This window comes from Lupinus angustifolius, chromosome LG17, assembly GCF_001865875.1.
Source record: "Lupinus angustifolius cultivar Tanjil chromosome LG17, LupAngTanjil_v1.0, whole genome shotgun sequence".
Lineage (NCBI taxonomy): Eukaryota > Viridiplantae > Streptophyta > Magnoliopsida > Fabales > Fabaceae > Lupinus > Lupinus angustifolius.
In genome coordinates this window covers 4,983,505-5,003,583 of record NC_032025.1, presented here as the reverse complement: position 1 = coordinate 5,003,583, position 20,079 = coordinate 4,983,505, and the positions used below count along the sequence as shown (strand labels likewise).

Sequence of the window (20,079 nt, the reverse complement as noted above, 5' to 3'; positions counted from 1 at the left end):
ATTATAATAGTATGGTGTTTATGTATTCATCTTGTAGTGCTTGATATCACTGGTGTTTATTATTAGCACATCATTTTGGACTTTATACTTAGCAGATATGATGACGACATTTTTTATAATCATATAGTAATTACATGACTGAATAGTAGTAAAACAAGAAAGTTAACCCTGACACGCCATCAAAACTTATAACTTGGTGGAGATGGTGATATTTTTATTGCATAGATGGATGGTGGCAATATGTATATAGAAATCTCACACTCAGCCAATTTGCATAGCTATAAGGCTGCTTTTCAAATACTAGGCCTCATGCTGAAAGAAGGGCAACTATATTTTGATAATGGTAAATCAGTGTAACCCTTAATGAAGAAATTTTGGTAGGGTAGGAATCTCAGAATATACATGTTCTATCCAACTGGCTAACACACTTTAAAGGGGCATCTCTATATATATAAGGTGGCTTAGTGTATGAGGCTCCACTTATTGAGTCTGGAAAAGGTAGATATATGCAGTCATACTTCATCAGTGAAAAGGTTGTTTCCAGGATTTGAACTCGTGACCTCATTGCGCCAAACTCACACTCTTTCCATCTTTTATATATATCTAACAGGAATCATGATCTGTCTGAACTCTGTTGCTTGATGGCTTCCCAATCTGAAGACAACCAATTGGTGGAACAGTAGGAGTTCTTAATTCACCATAAGTCTGCCAGCAGAATGGATCATATAGGTGGTATTGTTCTTGAACTGGTTTTAACTCTACAGATGTTAGAGAAACATCTACACATGGAAGAAAATCACTGCATGCAAAGTGCACTGGCTTAACTGTGTAAGTACCCCTTATTCTTTCATAGTTGATTCCTTCTAGAGACACAGCTGATGATTGGTTTTTGCATGTTCTTTTATCACAATAGAATTGGTCAATCACTATTGGGAGTTTAACTTCAGATACTTGTATGTTTGAGAATACTATTCCCTGCACTGACCCTGATCCACCCTGCATATATGTTATTTAGCTTTGGTGAGAAATCAAACTAGTTCATCAAACTCTGGTAATGCCTGGATTGACTCATCCTTAGCATTCATAAACCATAGTTTTATACTTATATATATAATAGTTGGTTAAAGTAAATTGTTTTTATGTTGAAAATATTTCTTAACTTTCAACTTAGGAATCTTTATTTTACCTGCCATGTTTTGATTCTGACACCATTCATTGTGTTGTGCATCTTGACATCTCTGACTGTAATGTTTGAGACACAGGCTCTGGTGTTATCCTTTCCCAAACTTCCAATGCTGATTCCATGTCCTGGCCCACAGTTGATATCATATACATATACATTTGAGCATCCAGTTTGTATAGAAATACAATCATCTCCTGCATCAGTTGAAATTCAAAACAACACTTAGCAACTTGAGTTACGTATGTGTATTATTCTACTTCACTTTGTTTAGCTGTGGTTTTTGCCTAGATGCATGACCTTTTATCTGTAGTGTTATCTATTGAAAATTTTTGTTCAGCTTGTAATAGATTCTCTGACATGCAATGTTAATCTTTTGTTCTGCTAAGTAGGTCCTCCTTTAAAAGGTTGGTAAGAAGGATCAAAAGCAGATGATCTGTTTTCTAATAAAGAAATAGATAATGGAAGAAATACAAAAGGGGGTTCTTATTTTCTTATTTGGATACTAAAGAGTAAGATAATATTAGATGATGCAATGTGGGGTTTGGACTTGACTTGTCAATGTTATTGATGGCTATAATGTAAAAGTATTAGGAGATTCTTAGCTGCCATGTGACCAAGGATAGGATATGATAATGCCATGCTCTTTTGAGGATCATATTCATATGCTATGCATCTAATCTTTGTCTTTCTATTCTCTTCCTTTTTGTTTTGTATTTATTTATGTCCTCCCAGTTGTTTTAGAGCTGAAGTCCACATATATTATGTTTTTATTCAATCCTCAAACTTTTTGCAAAAAACCTCTTCGTTTGTGGGGGTAAGGCTGCTTACATCAACCTTCCCTAGACCTTACTAAGTGGGAGCCTCGTGTATTGGGCCACCCTTTTTATTCAACCCTCAAACTTATTTCGTGAACTCAGTTGTCTTAATGCTCATAGAATAGTGCAATTACTTTTCGATAATTGAAGTATTACCACATGCTAATTTACTGCTGTGAATCACCACATTTTTTGAATTCTGAAGGTGAATTCCATCTGTGTTAGGACTATCACCCGGAGATGATACACTCACATTATGAACCAGGACTCCATTGCAGTTGTCAAACTTGAGGTGACATTGAGGACTATTTTGAATTGTAATGCCTGTGACTGTTGTATTAAAGCTCCCATAAAACCTTAGTGCCTGTGCAACAAAAACACAACCATGAAGTGAAAAAACTTCTAAACATAAACCTAATTGGTCTTGTAAAGTTAAAGTGGTCCTCACAGTTGGCTTGATGCTTGGCATTTTTCTTCCCATCTCACTTTGTATCTAATACAAATGCATAAATATAAATCATTAGCTGAGGTTAGCAATAAAGTGTTATTAATGTGAAAAGTAACAAAGATAATTACAGGCAATGGTGGCTTCTCTGTGTGGTTTAAAGGGACAATGAGCTTTTCTTCATCATCTATAGGCTCATCAAATGGTTGGTCTTGCCACCAGACAGAGCCTCTTCCATCAATGACACCATTTCCTTGAATGGTAATTCCCACCAACTTTGTGAATTCTAGCCATTGTAGCAATCCTCCACCCCAAGCATTGGAGTTTGTTGGAGCAATAATTGTACCATCAAGCTGACATAGTATCACCTTATTAGCCTAAATTCCAACTGTACTGTCGGTTGCTATAACCGAAAAGGACAGTTACCAACTTACCGTGTAGAGGTAAATACACATTTCGACAAGTGATTTTTTTGTAACCCATTTTTGGTGTAAAAGTTTTTACACTATGGAGTATTGACATTGACACATTGTTATAAATATGACAATGTAAAAAAATGTAAAGCGTTTTTACAATAAACTAAAATAGTAATAGGAAGAGTTGGTGGTTAATGCAAGGTTTCTAGGACAAAATGCAATAACTGTTCTTTGTTATGTAATTTTCTGAATTGGGAAAAGGACAGGCCCGTGTATATTGTTCTTATGTTAAATCATATATTGCTATTGTGACTTGTGAATATATTGGGATGAGTGTTTTCACATGTTACCTACTAGTCTTGTTTTATTTTGATGCTAACTTTCATTTTTCTTAGTTGTGTTAACTGTTACCTGAAAAACAATGTTGGGTTTACAGTATGGGCCAGAGAATGAAATAGGTCCCACGTAGAAGACATAATCTGTTGGAACTAGCATGGTTGATGCTTCTACCTTGCAAGAAGATGCCCATGTGGCTTTGAATGCCTGCATTATATTGCAACGTAGCTATTTCAATTAAGGTACCTACCCATAAAAATTTATCACAGCAGTAAATTGTACATAGTTTGTGCATGTGTGTGTTTTACACTTTTACTACAATTATTGTAGGTCCACTGAAAAACTCTAGTATGCTTATGGAACAGAATAAATGCTCCTATAAGAATTTTCACCATTTACAGATCTTAAGTTATCAATTCACAATTAGTGGCAGTGGTTGATCTTAAACCATGCAGTTATAATGCTCTTAGAGTATACAATAATTTCTCTGGTCCCCACATCCTTAAAAGTTATTGTCTTCACCTTTCTGTATTCCTCACCATTTATATACTTGTCTCTCTAATTCCTGATATGGTCATTATAATAGTATGGTGTTTATGTATTCATCTTGTAGTGCTTGATATCACTGGTGTTTATTATTAGCACATCATTTTGGACTTTATACTTAGCAGATATGATGACGACATTTTTTATAATCATATAGTAATTACATGACTGAATAGTAGTAAAACAAGAAAGTTAACCCTGACACGCCATCAAAACTTATAACTTGGTGGAGATGGTGATATTTTTATTGCATAGATGGATGGTGGCAATATGTATATAGAAATCTCACACTCAGCCAATTTGCATAGCTATAAGGCTGCTTTTCAAATACTAGGCCTCATGCTGAAAGAAGGGCAACTATATTTTGATAATGGTAAATCAGTGTAACCCTTAATGAAGAAATTTTGGTAGGGTAGGAATCTCAGAATATACATGTTCTATCCAACTGGCTAACACACTTTAAAGGGGCATCTCTATATATATAAGGTGGCTTAGTGTATGAGGCTCCACTTATTGAGTCTGGAAAAGGTAGATATATGCAGTCATACTTCATCAGTGAAAAGGTTGTTTCCAGGATTTGAACTCGTGACCTCATTGCGCCAAACTCACACTCTTTCCATCTTTTATATATATCTAACAGGAATCATGATCTGTCTGAACTCTGTTGCTTGATGGCTTCCCAATCTGAAGACAACCAATTGGTGGAACAGTAGGAGTTCTTAATTCACCATAAGTCTGCCAGCAGAATGGATCATATAGGTGGTATTGTTCTTGAACTGGTTTTAACTCTACAGATGTTAGAGAAACATCTACACATGGAAGAAAATCACTGCATGCAAAGTGCACTGGCTTAACTGTGTAAGTACCCCTTATTCTTTCATAGTTGATTCCTTCTAGAGACACAGCTGATGATTGGTTTTTGCATGTTCTTTTATCACAATAGAATTGGTCAATCACTATTGGGAGTTTAACTTCAGATACTTGTATGTTTGAGAATACTATTCCCTGCACTGACCCTGATCCACCCTGCATATATGTTATTTAGCTTTGGTGAGAAATCAAACTAGTTCATCAAACTCTGGTAATGCCTGGATTGACTCATCCTTAGCATTCATAAACCATAGTTTTATACTTATATATATAATAGTTGGTTAAAGTAAATTGTTTTTATGTTGAAAATATTTCTTAACTTTCAACTTAGGAATCTTTATTTTACCTGCCATGTTTTGATTCTGACACCATTCATTGTGTTGTGCATCTTGACATCTCTGACTGTAATGTTTGAGACACAGGCTCTGGTGTTATCCTTTCCCAAACTTCCAATGCTGATTCCATGTCCTGGCCCACAGTTGATATCATATACATATACATTTGAGCATCCAGTTTGTATAGAAATACAATCATCTCCTGCATCAGTTGAAATTCAAAACAACACTTAGCAACTTGAGTTACGTATGTGTATTATTCTACTTCACTTTGTTTAGCTGTGGTTTTTGCCTAGATGCATGACCTTTTATCTGTAGTGTTATCTATTGAAAATTTTTGTTCAGCTTGTAATAGATTCTCTGACATGCAATGTTAATCTTTTGTTCTGCTAAGTAGGTCCTCCTTTAAAAGGTTGGTAAGAAGGATCAAAAGCAGATGATCTGTTTTCTAATAAAGAAATAGATAATGGAAGAAATACAAAAGGGGGTTCTTATTTTCTTATTTGGATACTAAAGAGTAAGATAATATTAGATGATGCAATGTGGGGTTTGGACTTGACTTGTCAATGTTATTGATGGCTATAATGTAAAAGTATTAGGAGATTCTTAGCTGCCATGTGACCAAGGATAGGATATGATAATGCCATGCTCTTTTGAGGATCATATTCATATGCTATGCATCTAATCTTTGTCTTTCTATTCTCTTCCTTTTTGTTTTGTATTTATTTATGTCCTCCCAGTTGTTTTAGAGCTGAAGTCCACATATATTATGTTTTTATTCAATCCTCAAACTTTTTGCAAAAAACCTCTTCGTTTGTGGGGGTAAGGCTGCTTACATCAACCTTCCCTAGACCTTACTAAGTGGGAGCCTCGTGTATTGGGCCACCCTTTTTATTCAACCCTCAAACTTATTTCGTGAACTCAGTTGTCTTAATGCTCATAGAATAGTGCAATTACTTTTCGATAATTGAAGTATTACCACATGCTAATTTACTGCTGTGAATCACCACATTTTTTGAATTCTGAAGGTGAATTCCATCTGTGTTAGGACTATCACCCGGAGATGATACACTCACATTATGAACCAGGACTCCATTGCAGTTGTCAAACTTGAGGTGACATTGAGGACTATTTTGAATTGTAATGCCTGTGACTGTTGTATTAAAGCTCCCATAAAACCTTAGTGCCTGTGCAACAAAAACACAACCATGAAGTGAAAAAACTTCTAAACATAAACCTAATTGGTCTTGTAAAGTTAAAGTGGTCCTCACAGTTGGCTTGATGCTTGGCATTTTTCTTCCCATCTCACTTTGTATCTAATACAAATGCATAAATATAAATCATTAGCTGAGGTTAGCAATAAAGTGTTATTAATGTGAAAAGTAACAAAGATAATTACAGGCAATGGTGGCTTCTCTGTGTGGTTTAAAGGGACAATGAGCTTTTCTTCATCATCTATAGGCTCATCAAATGGTTGGTCTTGCCACCAGACAGAGCCTCTTCCATCAATGACACCATTTCCTTGAATGGTAATTCCCACCAACTTTGTGAATTCTAGCCATTGTAGCAATCCTCCACCCCAAGCATTGGAGTTTGTTGGAGCAATAATTGTACCATCAAGCTGACATAGTATCACCTTATTAGCCTAAATTCCAACTGTACTGTCGGTTGCTATAACCGAAAAGGACAGTTACCAACTTACCGTGTAGAGGTAAATACACATTTCGACAAGTGATTTTTTTGTAACCCATTTTTGGTGTAAAAGTTTTTACACTATGGAGTATTGACATTGACACATTGTTATAAATATGACAATGTAAAAAAATGTAAAGCGTTTTTACAATAAACTAAAATAGTAATAGGAAGAGTTGGTGGTTAATGCAAGGTTTCTAGGACAAAATGCAATAACTGTTCTTTGTTATGTAATTTTCTGAATTGGGAAAAGGACAGGCCCGTGTATATTGTTCTTATGTTAAATCATATATTGCTATTGTGACTTGTGAATATATTGGGATGAGTGTTTTCACATGTTACCTACTAGTCTTGTTTTATTTTGATGCTAACTTTCATTTTTCTTAGTTGTGTTAACTGTTACCTGAAAAACAATGTTGGGTTTACAGTATGGGCCAGAGAATGAAATAGGTCCCACGTAGAAGACATAATCTGTTGGAACTAGCATGGTTGATGCTTCTACCTTGCAAGAAGATGCCCATGTGGCTTTGAATGCCTGCATTATATTGCAACGTAGCTATTTCAATTAAGGTACCTACCCATAAAAATTTATCACAGCAGTAAATTGTACATAGTTTGTGCATGTGTGTGTTTTACACTTTTACTACAATTATTGTAGGTCCACTGAAAAACTCTAGTATGCTTATGGAACAGAATAAATGCTCCTATAAGAATTTTCACCATTTACAGATCTTAAGTTATCAATTCACAATTAGTGGCAGTGGTTGATCTTAAACCATGCAGTTATAATGCTCTTAGAGTATACAATAATTTCTCTGGTCCCCACATCCTTAAAAGTTATTGTCTTCACCTTTCTGTATTCCTCACCAATTCACCAATTCAGTAATAATCTATGTTCACAGTAAACTTTCTTAAATATCAACTCTTAAACCAAAGGCTTTGATATAGTAGTTTAAGCCTTTAAGGTCTCGTTAGATCACAAAACAACCAAAAGGTCGAGGGTTCGATTCCTGTGAGTGACACTTGTTAAAAGGGACAGTCGCACACCCCGAATGAAATTAGTTCATCATCAAAATGTGAAAATATACCCTTGATAGCACCAAAAAACATCAACTTTTAACTCCCAGGTATTAAGTATCAAAGAACTATGATCGGTTGAAAATTTTAGTGAATAATTATTTTATAATAATTTGGACAATTCCTTAGTTATCTTTGGTTGAATTATAACCAATTATTTTAACATTGTACATGGAAAAGAAAATGCTCCTAATGGCATATTATCTGCCACCAAATTAGGTGTAGTTAACCCTGATCATTAGAGGTTAGAAAAAGAAAGAGGATTCCAATTTTATGATTTTCAACACTCCTTCCCTTCAGATAAAATAATTAAATAGATAAAACATCTATCTCTTTTCATCCGTGGGTCAAAGAATATGGTGCAATTACCAAAACAAAAAGTTTACCAAAAGCTGCTACTTCCAGATAACATCAAAATTTTAAGTACACTTTCCTGAATACTACAGAGATTAGTGACTAAAGTACTATTGTGAAAAGTGTAAGCATCTATCTCACTATACTAGATCACTAGTTATGTTTGTAAGTCATAACATAATAGAAGATTACCCTGCATGCCCCTGAATTTTCATTGGAACACTGAATTTTATGATAAATTAAAAGCTCTTAATCATGAACAAGGATCTTCTCCACGGAGAAGATAGTGACTTCTTAATCATTTGTGCTAGCTTGTCAGTAAAAGCTAGTGAGCTACATTGTAATCATTTTGAGTATAATGAGATTCAAAGAGTTACCTTGGTATCATCAGTATTTCCATCTCCCTTAGCTCCAAAATGTAACACATTAAAGATGGTAGATTTCCCTCTATTGTAAGCTTTTGGTGGAGGAGTTGAGGGGGTACCTACTTTTGGCTTATGAATTGGTGGTGATGAAGGAGTGTTTTTATGTGGTGGAGCCTTTGGTAATGTAGGAGTATTTTTATGTGTTGGAGGCTTTGGTTTTGATCCTCCTATACCATGGTGATTGTGACTATTGCTATAACTCTTTCCTTTCTTCTTAAACTCAGAAAGTGAGGTACTTCTGCTATGCATCCAATGCTTGCTTCTTACAGCAATGCATGACTCAAAATTGGAACACCAAATAAGATATGCAATGAGAAGCATGCATGTGAAGCCCCTAATACTCATGCCACTCATTTTTAGTAGTAAATTCAAGTGGAAATTTGTGTAGAAAATCTTGAGAGAGGCTCAGAGAGAAAGTGCTTCTTGAAAGCTTATAATAACTTGTGTGTTATTTATATAAGTAGAGAAAATGTGCAGGCAGAAACAAGTGTAAAATAATATTTGATAATTCCTGTCATTTATGCTTCATTCTCTTTTCATTAATTAATTTGTTTTCGTTTTTGTGAATTTTTGTTAGAATTGGTTAAGTGAGCTGCTATTCTCTTGCCACGTATCCAAAAAGGGTACATGTGAAAAAATCATTTATTCTAAAGAATGATAAACAAATCTGTCCCCAAAATAAAGAATATAAGACATATTTATCCTTGAAAAATAAAAAAAATCTTAATTTGATCTTTGAAAAATATAAAAAATCTTAATTTTTTTTGTTTCACACATGTATCATGCGCATTGGAGGCAATCATGTCCGAGCCAGGAACATCCACAAGTATGTGGGGCTAACTCACCCTCCCAATGAGTATTTTTTCATTCACAAGACTCAAACCTGAAACTTTGTTTAAGAGGAATCAAGTTTGTACCACTTGAACCAATAATTTGATTCTGAATATATAAATATTTGGTTCCCAAATGATTAAGTTTCTGGTAGGTTCTCAAAAATCTAATTTTATATGGGCTAAATCCTCCTACAATTTTATTTTTGAAAGGATCAACTTGATTAATATATGTTTTTTTTCAGTGATTGATTTAGTTTTTTTTCATAAAAAAATATTTTAGGCAGGTGTTGGAAATGTGACATATAATCACACCCTCCAAATTAAAGATCATGGAAATAACAGCTGAGCAACAAGCCAAGCTTTGTGATTAAAACCAATTGGTTGTGGGGTTATAAATGTCTTTTAACTGTGCATGCCCATATACATGTCCAACATGAGTATACCATTGGATGAGGGTAGAGGTCATAAACTATTTGTCTTGTACTACTTTCTTTTCATTTTGTAGCTTAGTGTGGTTAGTCATTTGGTTAATACCAATTATATATAACTTATAAGTGAATATAGTGACAATAGGGATAAAATATTTCTCCTGCCACTGGCATGTTTAAGCATCACATAATGAAACTATAATAGCATGGTCCTGAAAATGTAGATCCAAGATCAGTTTCAAAAGTAGATAAGAATTGAAACAAATGATGTTCTTTAAAAACTGCTTAGAATAAAATGTGGGTTAAGCTTTAAAGAGAGATTTTTGCACATTATCATACAGAAATATGCATCTCAGCTCTCATGCTTATTTCCATATTACAAATTGTGTATTAACAAATTAAATTTAAACTTGTATTTCAATTAGTAATGTAATAATGAGTTAAAATTTGATGCAAAAGACAAAATGATACACGTGAGTGGGTCTATAAGTTGTAAAGGGCACTGAATATAACAGCTCTTAATGGTCACATGCAACATTCACGGGTCTAGAGTTATGCTTGTGACCCTAAAGAGATTGAGAGAAGATAACTTGTTGAATGTGATTGCTTTATTAGAAATGGAAAACAAATAAAACCATTATGAAAATTAAGTTCTTCCAAATAGTACTGTCTCAATATATAGCTGCTGAATTTGTGTAATACTTGAAGGGAATGAATGGAAAGAAATCATATGCCCACAGATTTGCTGCATTTTTTGTTTGGCTAGACAACATTTTCTGTGCATGTGAATAAAAACAAAATGACAAGTACACTATCATGTTCTTGCTGAACAAACTTTCTGGGCAAATATGCTTCTCAAATCTATTAAGGTCCTAAACAGGAAAAGTGAAATATTGCAAACAAAAAAGTTCTCAAAATTAAAACAACAAAATTTACTTTCTTGTCATGTTAAATGTATTAGTTTTCATGGATGATTAAGAGGTACAATACTATTTTGCTGAAATAGATTCAAGGCTGGTTTTTTTTCCCAATGATTCTGAAATCATTGTGGATGCTCAACTTAAAAGACCAACAACACCTTTGTTTTATTTCCAATTTTGCCAAACCCTACAACCTCCACATGACCTCTCTGATGAGGTTTCACCATCCTATTTGTAGATGCTGTATGTGCACTTTGCATAGACAATTTAGGATAAATGTGAATTTTCACTTAAACAGCAACCTAGTAGTATATATTGTACATAAGATACCTTTTACATATCTTTCAGGAGCCACTATATATGGGAAGGACTTACTTAACTGGCTCTCTCTACCCTGAATTGCAAGAGCAATTTGTTATCAAACAAATACTGAACAATCCAGTGAAATTGAAGCTAATGTAAATATAGTGAAAATGATGGAGAAAAAAGTGTGTATATATTTACACAGATATTTTGTTGATTTATGCCTTAAATATATTTATGACTAGTCTTCCCTCCCATGTAAAAAACTTTGATTATCAAAAAAACATTAAGAGTTTATGAAAATAAAAGGCATGACTCATGAGGGTAGGGTGGAGTTTCTATGCAATCATCAATGATCAAATATGGGTTTTTGTTATTTTCAACTGTTGCCTTAACTTAAACTTCCTCTTCTCAAGTGCATGAGGTGCTGGTTGAATGTCAGATTTGTCAAGACATATATTTACATAAACGCCACTGTTTGAAAGCTACTCCTCATTCTATCAGCAGTGTCCCTGTGAGTCCCTTGACCTCTTCTGCATGTCTCTTTCCTCTTAGATGTTGCTCCCCGTAACAATAAAAGGCGACCTGGTGCACACGAGACTCTCAGTTAGTGAAATCTAGATAGAATAGAAAGCTTTACTCCTCAAGCAAAGAGACTGTTATTAAAACTTGAACTCGTGATTTTATATTACTAAGCAAAAACCTTACCATTACATGAACCTCCCAAATCTTCTTAATTATTCTTCCTCTCATGACCATTTTACCCAGTTCATCTTTTCACCTACAATGTAGCTTATAATATTATCTGTTCACATACTAGTATGGTGTTGGAAAGTGCCATAACATATCAACAATAGTTCCGAACTGATTATTGACTAATGTAATATTCTAATCCACTATATGGCCCCAACAAATAAAATGAAACAAAATTTAGCTATAAACAATAATTAGCTAGCTTATTATATGAAATTTCTATAAACATATTTGGTCAATTTCTATACACATATTTATATATATAATCTGAGTATAAATAAAAGGCTAGCAGGAAAGACCAAATCCAAGACCTCCTAAAGATATTGGATGCTATCAATTAAGGACCTAATTCATTTCAAGTTATATGGTTGTCCCTCTTAACAAATATCACTCTCAGGAATCAAACTTTTAATCTTTTATTCATCATTTAATGAAACCTTACAACCCTAAACCAACAACTTGTTAATTTGGCTATGGGTGTTTATGGATACAGTTTGCAAAACTTATTTGATCAATTGGATTATGTATCCAATAGCCCATTTTTAAAACGGGTTTAATAGGCAGTTCATGTGTATTGATAAACAATAAAAAATAAATAAATAAAGTTTAAGAGCTAAAACAATGAAATCTTGATATATGATATACCATTTTTAATCCTGATATATATTGTGTATTTGCTAAAAAAACCCTTGTTCCTGTCTGGACGGGAAACAAATCTGTGTTTAATTCTGAAATATTAAGAGGTTATATGAGCGTTATAATTGTATTGTATCTGCAACTCAGTAGTCATAAGTCATAACTCGTATTACGAATTGATGGTCCACATTTCCTATCTTATCTTTAGCCACACATGCATTTATAAAAGGATTGCAACACGTGACTACACTCCGCGCAGTAGGCACATTTTCTCTTCAAATACAATGCCTAGCGTTACAAAGCAGTCTTTTTTAATCTCTTATTTAAATATTCCTTGTTCATATCATTCGCTATAGTCTAAGTTGTTTTATTATAATTAAATAAATACTGGTGTTCTTTTTTTATCCTGCGCTACATGTATATTAGTTTTTCCCATACATTTTTTATGACAGCTACTCCCTACCGTTCTCAACCTCAACATAATCTTTGCCAGTGACAAAACCATGATTCTAGAATAACTATCTGTAAAGTAAAATACAAGGAACAAAAGAAACAGATAATTGTGGAAAATCTCGCAAACCCTATATTGAGTTGCCAAAACTCATTACTAATGCACTTCCCAAAATAACCTTATCTCCATCAAACCACGCTGCACCAATTTCCCTTGACTACCTTCATACCTCAAACTCTTTCACCCGTAAAACTATCTAACCTTCCAGAAGTACCATCTTCCATTACTATAGGCATAAACCTTGCATTACTTAGAAAAATCAACAGAATGCCACATTATCATTAAGGCAGATCAAAACTTTCATTACTGCATGTCCATTATATTCAATAACAAGTGGATTCACGCGGACATGTCATCGAGTTTTCACGCCAACATTCAATATGAATCTGTAGCCCAAGATTGTATGCACATCAGTGAATGCAAAGAGGGGTTTTGGAGCCATATTAATTTGACTTAGGCTAATTAATTGAATGACACACTCACATCATACCTCAGGTGAATTACAAATAAGACTATTGTAGATCACAATCAATAACAAAAGAGCTTTAAAACAAGTTTTGACCCAACATGACACACCGATATGGTTATGTATGGTTACAACAATCCATCCAAGTCTGTGTTTAGGGACTAAAGGGAAAACCATTTCTTAAGCAATCAAGCTAAATATAAAATAATTTCATAACTCAAATATCCAAAATGGACACAAAAGTATAACTAAATTCACCACGTTCTCAAGAGTATAACTAAATTGATTTTAAATCGTAGTAGAACATCTCACCCATACACTTACATATCAAACACCTTATAATATCGTATGCAACATGATAAGTACACATGCTAAAAAACATAGCAAAACCTAAAACATTGAAAACGCAAAAGCAAATCCACATAAACAAAAGATGTTAACTCCAGCTGATATCTAACAAATAAGTAACTTATTTAACTTAAACATATCACAAATAAACCAGCACTTAATTAGGTTAAAAAAAGCACCAAAACCAGCATTTAAAACACGAAATATTCAGACAGACAAAAATATAATTGAAAAATTGTCTAACACCAAATATTCCAAAACCAAAAAATACAATAACTTCGAAATTTAAACGCTAAAAATGCATAATTTTGAAAACCTAATCAAGCATCAGCTTTCTGGTACACATAGGTGGTTCCACACTTTCCGCAGTAATGACGATCAAAGTGGTTAGCCATGAAAGTTCCAGCACCACATCTTTTCATTTTGTAGCTTAGTGTGGTTAGTCATTTGGTTAATACCAATTATATATAACTTATAAGTGAATATAGTGACAATAGGGATAAAATATTTCTCCTGCCACTGGCATGTTTAAGCATCACATAATGAAACTATAATAGCATGGTCCTGAAAATGTAGATCCAAGATCAGTTTCAAAAGTAGATAAGAATTGAAACAAATGATGTTCTTTAAAAACTGCTTAGAATAAAATGTGGGTTAAGCTTTAAAGAGAGATTTTTGCACATTATCATACAGAAATATGCATCTCAGCTCTCATGCTTATTTCCATATTACAAATTGTGTATTAACAAATTAAATTTAAACTTGTATTTCAATTAGTAATGTAATAATGAGTTAAAATTTGATGCAAAAGACAAAATGATACACGTGAGTGGGTCTATAAGTTGTAAAGGGCACTGAATATAACAGCTCTTAATGGTCACATGCAACATTCACGGGTCTAGAGTTATGCTTGTGACCCTAAAGAGATTGAGAGAAGATAACTTGTTGAATGTGATTGCTTTATTAGAAATGGAAAACAAATAAAACCATTATGAAAATTAAGTTCTTCCAAATAGTACTGTCTCAATATATAGCTGCTGAATTTGTGTAATACTTGAAGGGAATGAATGGAAAGAAATCATATGCCCACAGATTTGCTGCATTTTTTGTTTGGCTAGACAACATTTTCTGTGCATGTGAATAAAAACAAAATGACAAGTACACTATCATGTTCTTGCTGAACAAACTTTCTGGGCAAATATGCTTCTCAAATCTATTAAGGTCCTAAACAGGAAAAGTGAAATATTGCAAACAAAAAAGTTCTCAAAATTAAAACAACAAAATTTACTTTCTTGTCATGTTAAATGTATTAGTTTTCATGGATGATTAAGAGGTACAATACTATTTTGCTGAAATAGATTCAAGGCTGGTTTTTTTTCCCAATGATTCTGAAATCATTGTGGATGCTCAACTTAAAAGACCAACAACACCTTTGTTTTATTTCCAATTTTGCCAAACCCTACAACCTCCACATGACCTCTCTGATGAGGTTTCACCATCCTATTTGTAGATGCTGTATGTGCACTTTGCATAGACAATTTAGGATAAATGTGAATTTTCACTTAAACAGCAACCTAGTAGTATATATTGTACATAAGATACCTTTTACATATCTTTCAGGAGCCACTATATATGGGAAGGACTTACTTAACTGGCTCTCTCTACCCTGAATTGCAAGAGCAATTTGTTATCAAACAAATACTGAACAATCCAGTGAAATTGAAGCTAATGTAAATATAGTGAAAATGATGGAGAAAAAAGTGTGTATATATTTACACAGATATTTTGTTGATTTATGCCTTAAATATATTTATGACTAGTCTTCCCTCCCATGTAAAAAACTTTGATTATCAAAAAAACATTAAGAGTTTATGAAAATAAAAGGCATGACTCATGAGGGTAGGGTGGAGTTTCTATGCAATCATCAATGATCAAATATGGGTTTTTGTTATTTTCAACTGTTGCCTTAACTTAAACTTCCTCTTCTCAAGTGCATGAGGTGCTGGTTGAATGTCAGATTTGTCAAGACATATATTTACATAAACGCCACTGTTTGAAAGCTACTCCTCATTCTATCAGCAGTGTCCCTGTGAGTCCCTTGACCTCTTCTGCATGTCTCTTTCCTCTTAGATGTTGCTCCCCGTAACAATAAAAGGCGACCTGGTGCACACGAGACTCTCAGTTAGTGAAATCTAGATAGAATAGAAAGCTTTACTCCTCAAGCAAAGAGACTGTTATTAAAACTTGAACTCGTGATTTTATATTACTAAGCAAAAACCTTACCATTACATGAACCTCCCAAATCTTCTTAATTATTCTTCCTCTCATGACCATTTTACCCAGTTCATCTTTTCACCTACAATGTAGCTTATAATATTATCTGTTCACATACTAGTATGGTGTTGGAAAGTGCCATAACATATCAACAATAGTTCCGAACTGATTATTGACTAATGTAATATTCTAATCCACTATATGGCCCCAACAAATAAAATGAAACAAAATTTAGCTATAAACAATAATTAGCTAGCTTATTATATGAAATTTCTATAAACATATTTGGTCAATTTCTATACACATATTTATATATATAATCTGAGTATAAATAAAAGGCTAGCAGGAAAGACCAAATCCAAGACCTCCTAAAGATATTGGATGCTATCAATTAAGGACCTAATTCATTTCAAGTTATATGGTTGTCCCTCTTAACAAATATCACTCTCAGGAATCAAACTTTTAATCTTTTATTCATCATTTAATGAAACCTTACAACCCTAAACCAACAACTTGTTAATTTGGCTATGGGTGTTTATGGATACAGTTTGCAAAACTTATTTGATCAATTGGATTATGTATCCAATAGCCCATTTTTAAAACGGGTTTAATAGGCAGTTCATGTGTATTGATAAACAATAAAAAATAAATAAATAAAGTTTAAGAGCTAAAACAATGAAATCTTGATATATGATATACCATTTTTAATCCTGATATATATTGTGTATTTGCTAAAAAAACCCTTGTTCCTGTCTGGACGGGAAACAAATCTGTGTTTAATTCTGAAATATTAAGAGGTTATATGAGCGTTATAATTGTATTGTATCTGCAACTCAGTAGTCATAAGTCATAACTCGTATTACGAATTGATGGTCCACATTTCCTATCTTATCTTTAGCCACACATGCATTTATAAAAGGATTGCAACACGTGACTACACTCCGCGCAGTAGGCACATTTTCTCTTCAAATACAATGCCTAGCGTTACAAAGCAGTCTTTTTTAATCTCTTATTTAAATATTCCTTGTTCATATCATTCGCTATAGTCTAAGTTGTTTTATTATAATTAAATAAATACTGGTGTTCTTTTTTTATCCTGCGCTACATGTATATTAGTTTTTCCCATACATTTTTTATGACAGCTACTCCCTACCGTTCTCAACCTCAACATAATCTTTGCCAGTGACAAAACCATGATTCTAGAATAACTATCTGTAAAGTAAAATACAAGGAACAAAAGAAACAGATAATTGTGGAAAATCTCGCAAACCCTATATTGAGTTGCCAAAACTCATTACTAATGCACTTCCCAAAATAACCTTATCTCCATCAAACCACGCTGCACCAATTTCCCTTGACTACCTTCATACCTCAAACTCTTTCACCCGTAAAACTATCTAACCTTCCAGAAGTACCATCTTCCATTACTATAGGCATAAACCTTGCATTACTTAGAAAAATCAACAGAATGCCACATTATCATTAAGGCAGATCAAAACTTTCATTACTGCATGTCCATTATATTCAATAACAAGTGGATTCACGCGGACATGTCATCGAGTTTTCACGCCAACATTCAATATGAATCTGTAGCCCAAGATTGTATGCACATCAGTGAATGCAAAGAGGGGTTTTGGAGCCATATTAATTTGACTTAGGCTAATTAATTGAATGACACACTCACATCATACCTCAGGTGAATTACAAATAAGACTATTGTAGATCACAATCAATAACAAAAGAGCTTTAAAACAAGTTTTGACCCAACATGACACACCGATATGGTTATGTATGGTTACAACAATCCATCCAAGTCTGTGTTTAGGGACTAAAGGGAAAACCATTTCTTAAGCAATCAAGCTAAATATAAAATAATTTCATAACTCAAATATCCAAAATGGACACAAAAGTATAACTAAATTCACCACGTTCTCAAGAGTATAACTAAATTGATTTTAAATCGTAGTAGAACATCTCACCCATACACTTACATATCAAACACCTTATAATATCGTATGCAACATGATAAGTACACATGCTAAAAAACATAGCAAAACCTAAAACATTGAAAACGCAAAAGCAAATCCACATAAACAAAAGATGTTAACTCCAGCTGATATCTAACAAATAAGTAACTTATTTAACTTAAACATATCACAAATAAACCAGCACTTAATTAGGTTAAAAAAAGCACCAAAACCAGCATTTAAAACACGAAATATTCAGACAGACAAAAATATAATTGAAAAATTGTCTAACACCAAATATTCCAAAACCAAAAAATACAATAACTTCGAAATTTAAACGCTAAAAATGCATAATTTTGAAAACCTAATCAAGCATCAGCTTTCTGGTACACATAGGTGGTTCCACACTTTCCGCAGTAATGACGATCAAAGTGGTTAGCCATGAAAGTTCCAGCACCACACTCAGCATTAGGACACTCCTTCCTAAGCCTCTGAACCTTTCCAGAATCATCAACCTTATAGAACTGCAGCAACGCGAGCTTCACCTTCTTATGCTTGTGCTTGATCTTCTTTGGCTTGGTATAGGTCTTCTTCTTACGCTTCTTGGCGCCACCACGGAGGCGGAGGACAAGGTGGAGGGTTGATTCCTTCTGGATGTTGTAGTCGGCGAGGGTGCGACCGTCTTCAAGCTGTTTTCCGGCGAAGATGAGACGCTGCTGGTCCGGTGGGATTCCTTCCTTGTCTTGGATCTTGGCCTTGACATTGTCGATGGTATCGGAGGATTCAACTTCGAGGGTGATGGTTTTCCCCGTTAGGGTTTTCACGAAGATCTGCATCGTGAAACGGCAATGTTGTGGCACAATGGTGGGGTTGTGAAATGAATGGTTCTTATATAGTGATGGAAAATTAGGGTTTTGGTAGTTAGGTTTGTGGATGGGCCTACAAGGCTTGGGTTTGATTTAGTGTTTTTGGAATGGTATAGGTGGTTTAGGGCTGTACATGAAAAGCCCAACATAAAAAATTCGAGTCTATGACTCTGACAATCATTCGTAAGTTGAGTTTTGAAAAAAATAAGGAAATGAAATAGAATGTTTTATAATCATTTATTTTGTGCTTTAAACTTTGAAGTCATTCATTTCTCCTCATTTGATTCAATATTAAACTTATAATAATGTTTTTAATATAGTATTGTATTCACTACTTAATCACTTGTATTTAAATGTGTGGTTCGTGTATTTATTGTTAAATGTTGAAGGTAGATTAAATTTAAATTATATGCAATTTTTAATTGGACTAAAATATAGACGACAAAATGTTTTTATAGGACATTTGTTATGGTCAATTTAATCAAACTCATAGATTCAATATTTTAAGTTTGAGTTAAGATGTAATATCAAATACATTTATATAATTTTTAATATAATTCATTTTCTAAATCTATCATTCATATTAGACTCTAATTTCTTAGCATAGGACAATTTGTGAGTTCATTTTAGCATATAAACTTCTGAACATTATCAATAATTATATCATGTTTTTTTAGTAATGGGAAGCCCATTACTAATGTCACAATTGTTCAACTTAAAGCTTCTTCAAACTTTAGAATTATATGCTCAATAGAAGATCATATGTCCACATTTATGTTATATTTAGTATCACAAGTCAATGAAAAAACTTCATTTATTTAAAAATAAAAATTATAAAAACATAAATTAATATTTTAATATTGTTTTTGTGAAGTTTGATTGGTTCAGGACATGAGAACAAGAAAATTATGGGACAAGTGATCATTGTCCTGCTTAATGAACTTTGTTCCTTTGTAAAGTCCATTTGTAACTAGGGTTCATGGATAACTTAATCAAATGGTAAATAATATAATGTCTTAATGAACTAGGATATGAGTTTAATAACTACAATTTTTTTATTATTAATGTGTTAATAATCACATAAAATGAATATAAATAAAAGTAATAGAAATAAATAATATGGTAATTGTTATATTGTAAATTTATACATATTAAAGTTAATATTTAGCCACTTATGATAATGTTATTATTAACCCATACATCTATAAAGTAAGTAATCACAGAGATTCTTGAAGGGATGCCAAGTTCTATCCTCACTCCAAACCCTCTCCTTTTTATAG

General features: G+C 33.4%; 3 protein-coding genes across 4 annotated transcripts; all 3 read right to left on the bottom strand.

Moving 5' to 3' along the window:
- On the bottom strand, positions 166 to 3,506 carry LOC109331138 (polygalacturonase At1g48100-like). The gene is made up of 6 exons (XM_019565454.1): positions 3,271 to 3,506; positions 2,575 to 2,796; positions 2,447 to 2,491; positions 2,155 to 2,362; positions 1,187 to 1,377; positions 166 to 996 (listed from the first exon to the last, which is right to left on the bottom strand). Exons 1-6 carry the CDS (start codon positions 3,406 to 3,408, stop codon positions 604 to 606), a joined length of 1,197 nt encoding a protein of 398 aa, XP_019420999.1. The 5' UTR covers positions 3,409 to 3,506; the 3' UTR covers positions 166 to 603.
- LOC109331137 (polygalacturonase At1g48100-like) lies at positions 3,937 to 8,953 on the bottom strand. 2 transcript variants are annotated; one of them, XM_019565452.1, is made up of 7 exons: positions 8,447 to 8,952; positions 7,042 to 7,173; positions 6,346 to 6,567; positions 6,218 to 6,262; positions 5,926 to 6,133; positions 4,958 to 5,148; positions 3,937 to 4,767 (listed from the first exon to the last, which is right to left on the bottom strand). In XM_019565452.1, the coding sequence occupies exons 1-7, from the start codon at positions 8,846 to 8,848 to the stop codon at positions 4,375 to 4,377; spliced, it is 1,593 nt and encodes a 530-aa protein (XP_019420997.1). In that variant the 5' UTR covers positions 8,849 to 8,952; the 3' UTR covers positions 3,937 to 4,374. The 2 variants fall into 2 exon arrangements, with proteins under 2 accessions (XP_019420997.1, XP_019420998.1); XM_019565453.1 differs by lacking the exon at positions 7,042 to 7,173 and having other exon boundaries at positions 8,447 to 8,953.
- On the bottom strand, positions 18,103 to 18,815 carry LOC109331140 (ubiquitin-40S ribosomal protein S27a). The gene has a single exon (XM_019565456.1). The coding sequence runs from the start codon at positions 18,767 to 18,769 to the stop codon at positions 18,302 to 18,304; it is 468 nt and encodes a 155-aa protein (XP_019421001.1). The 5' UTR covers positions 18,770 to 18,815; the 3' UTR covers positions 18,103 to 18,301.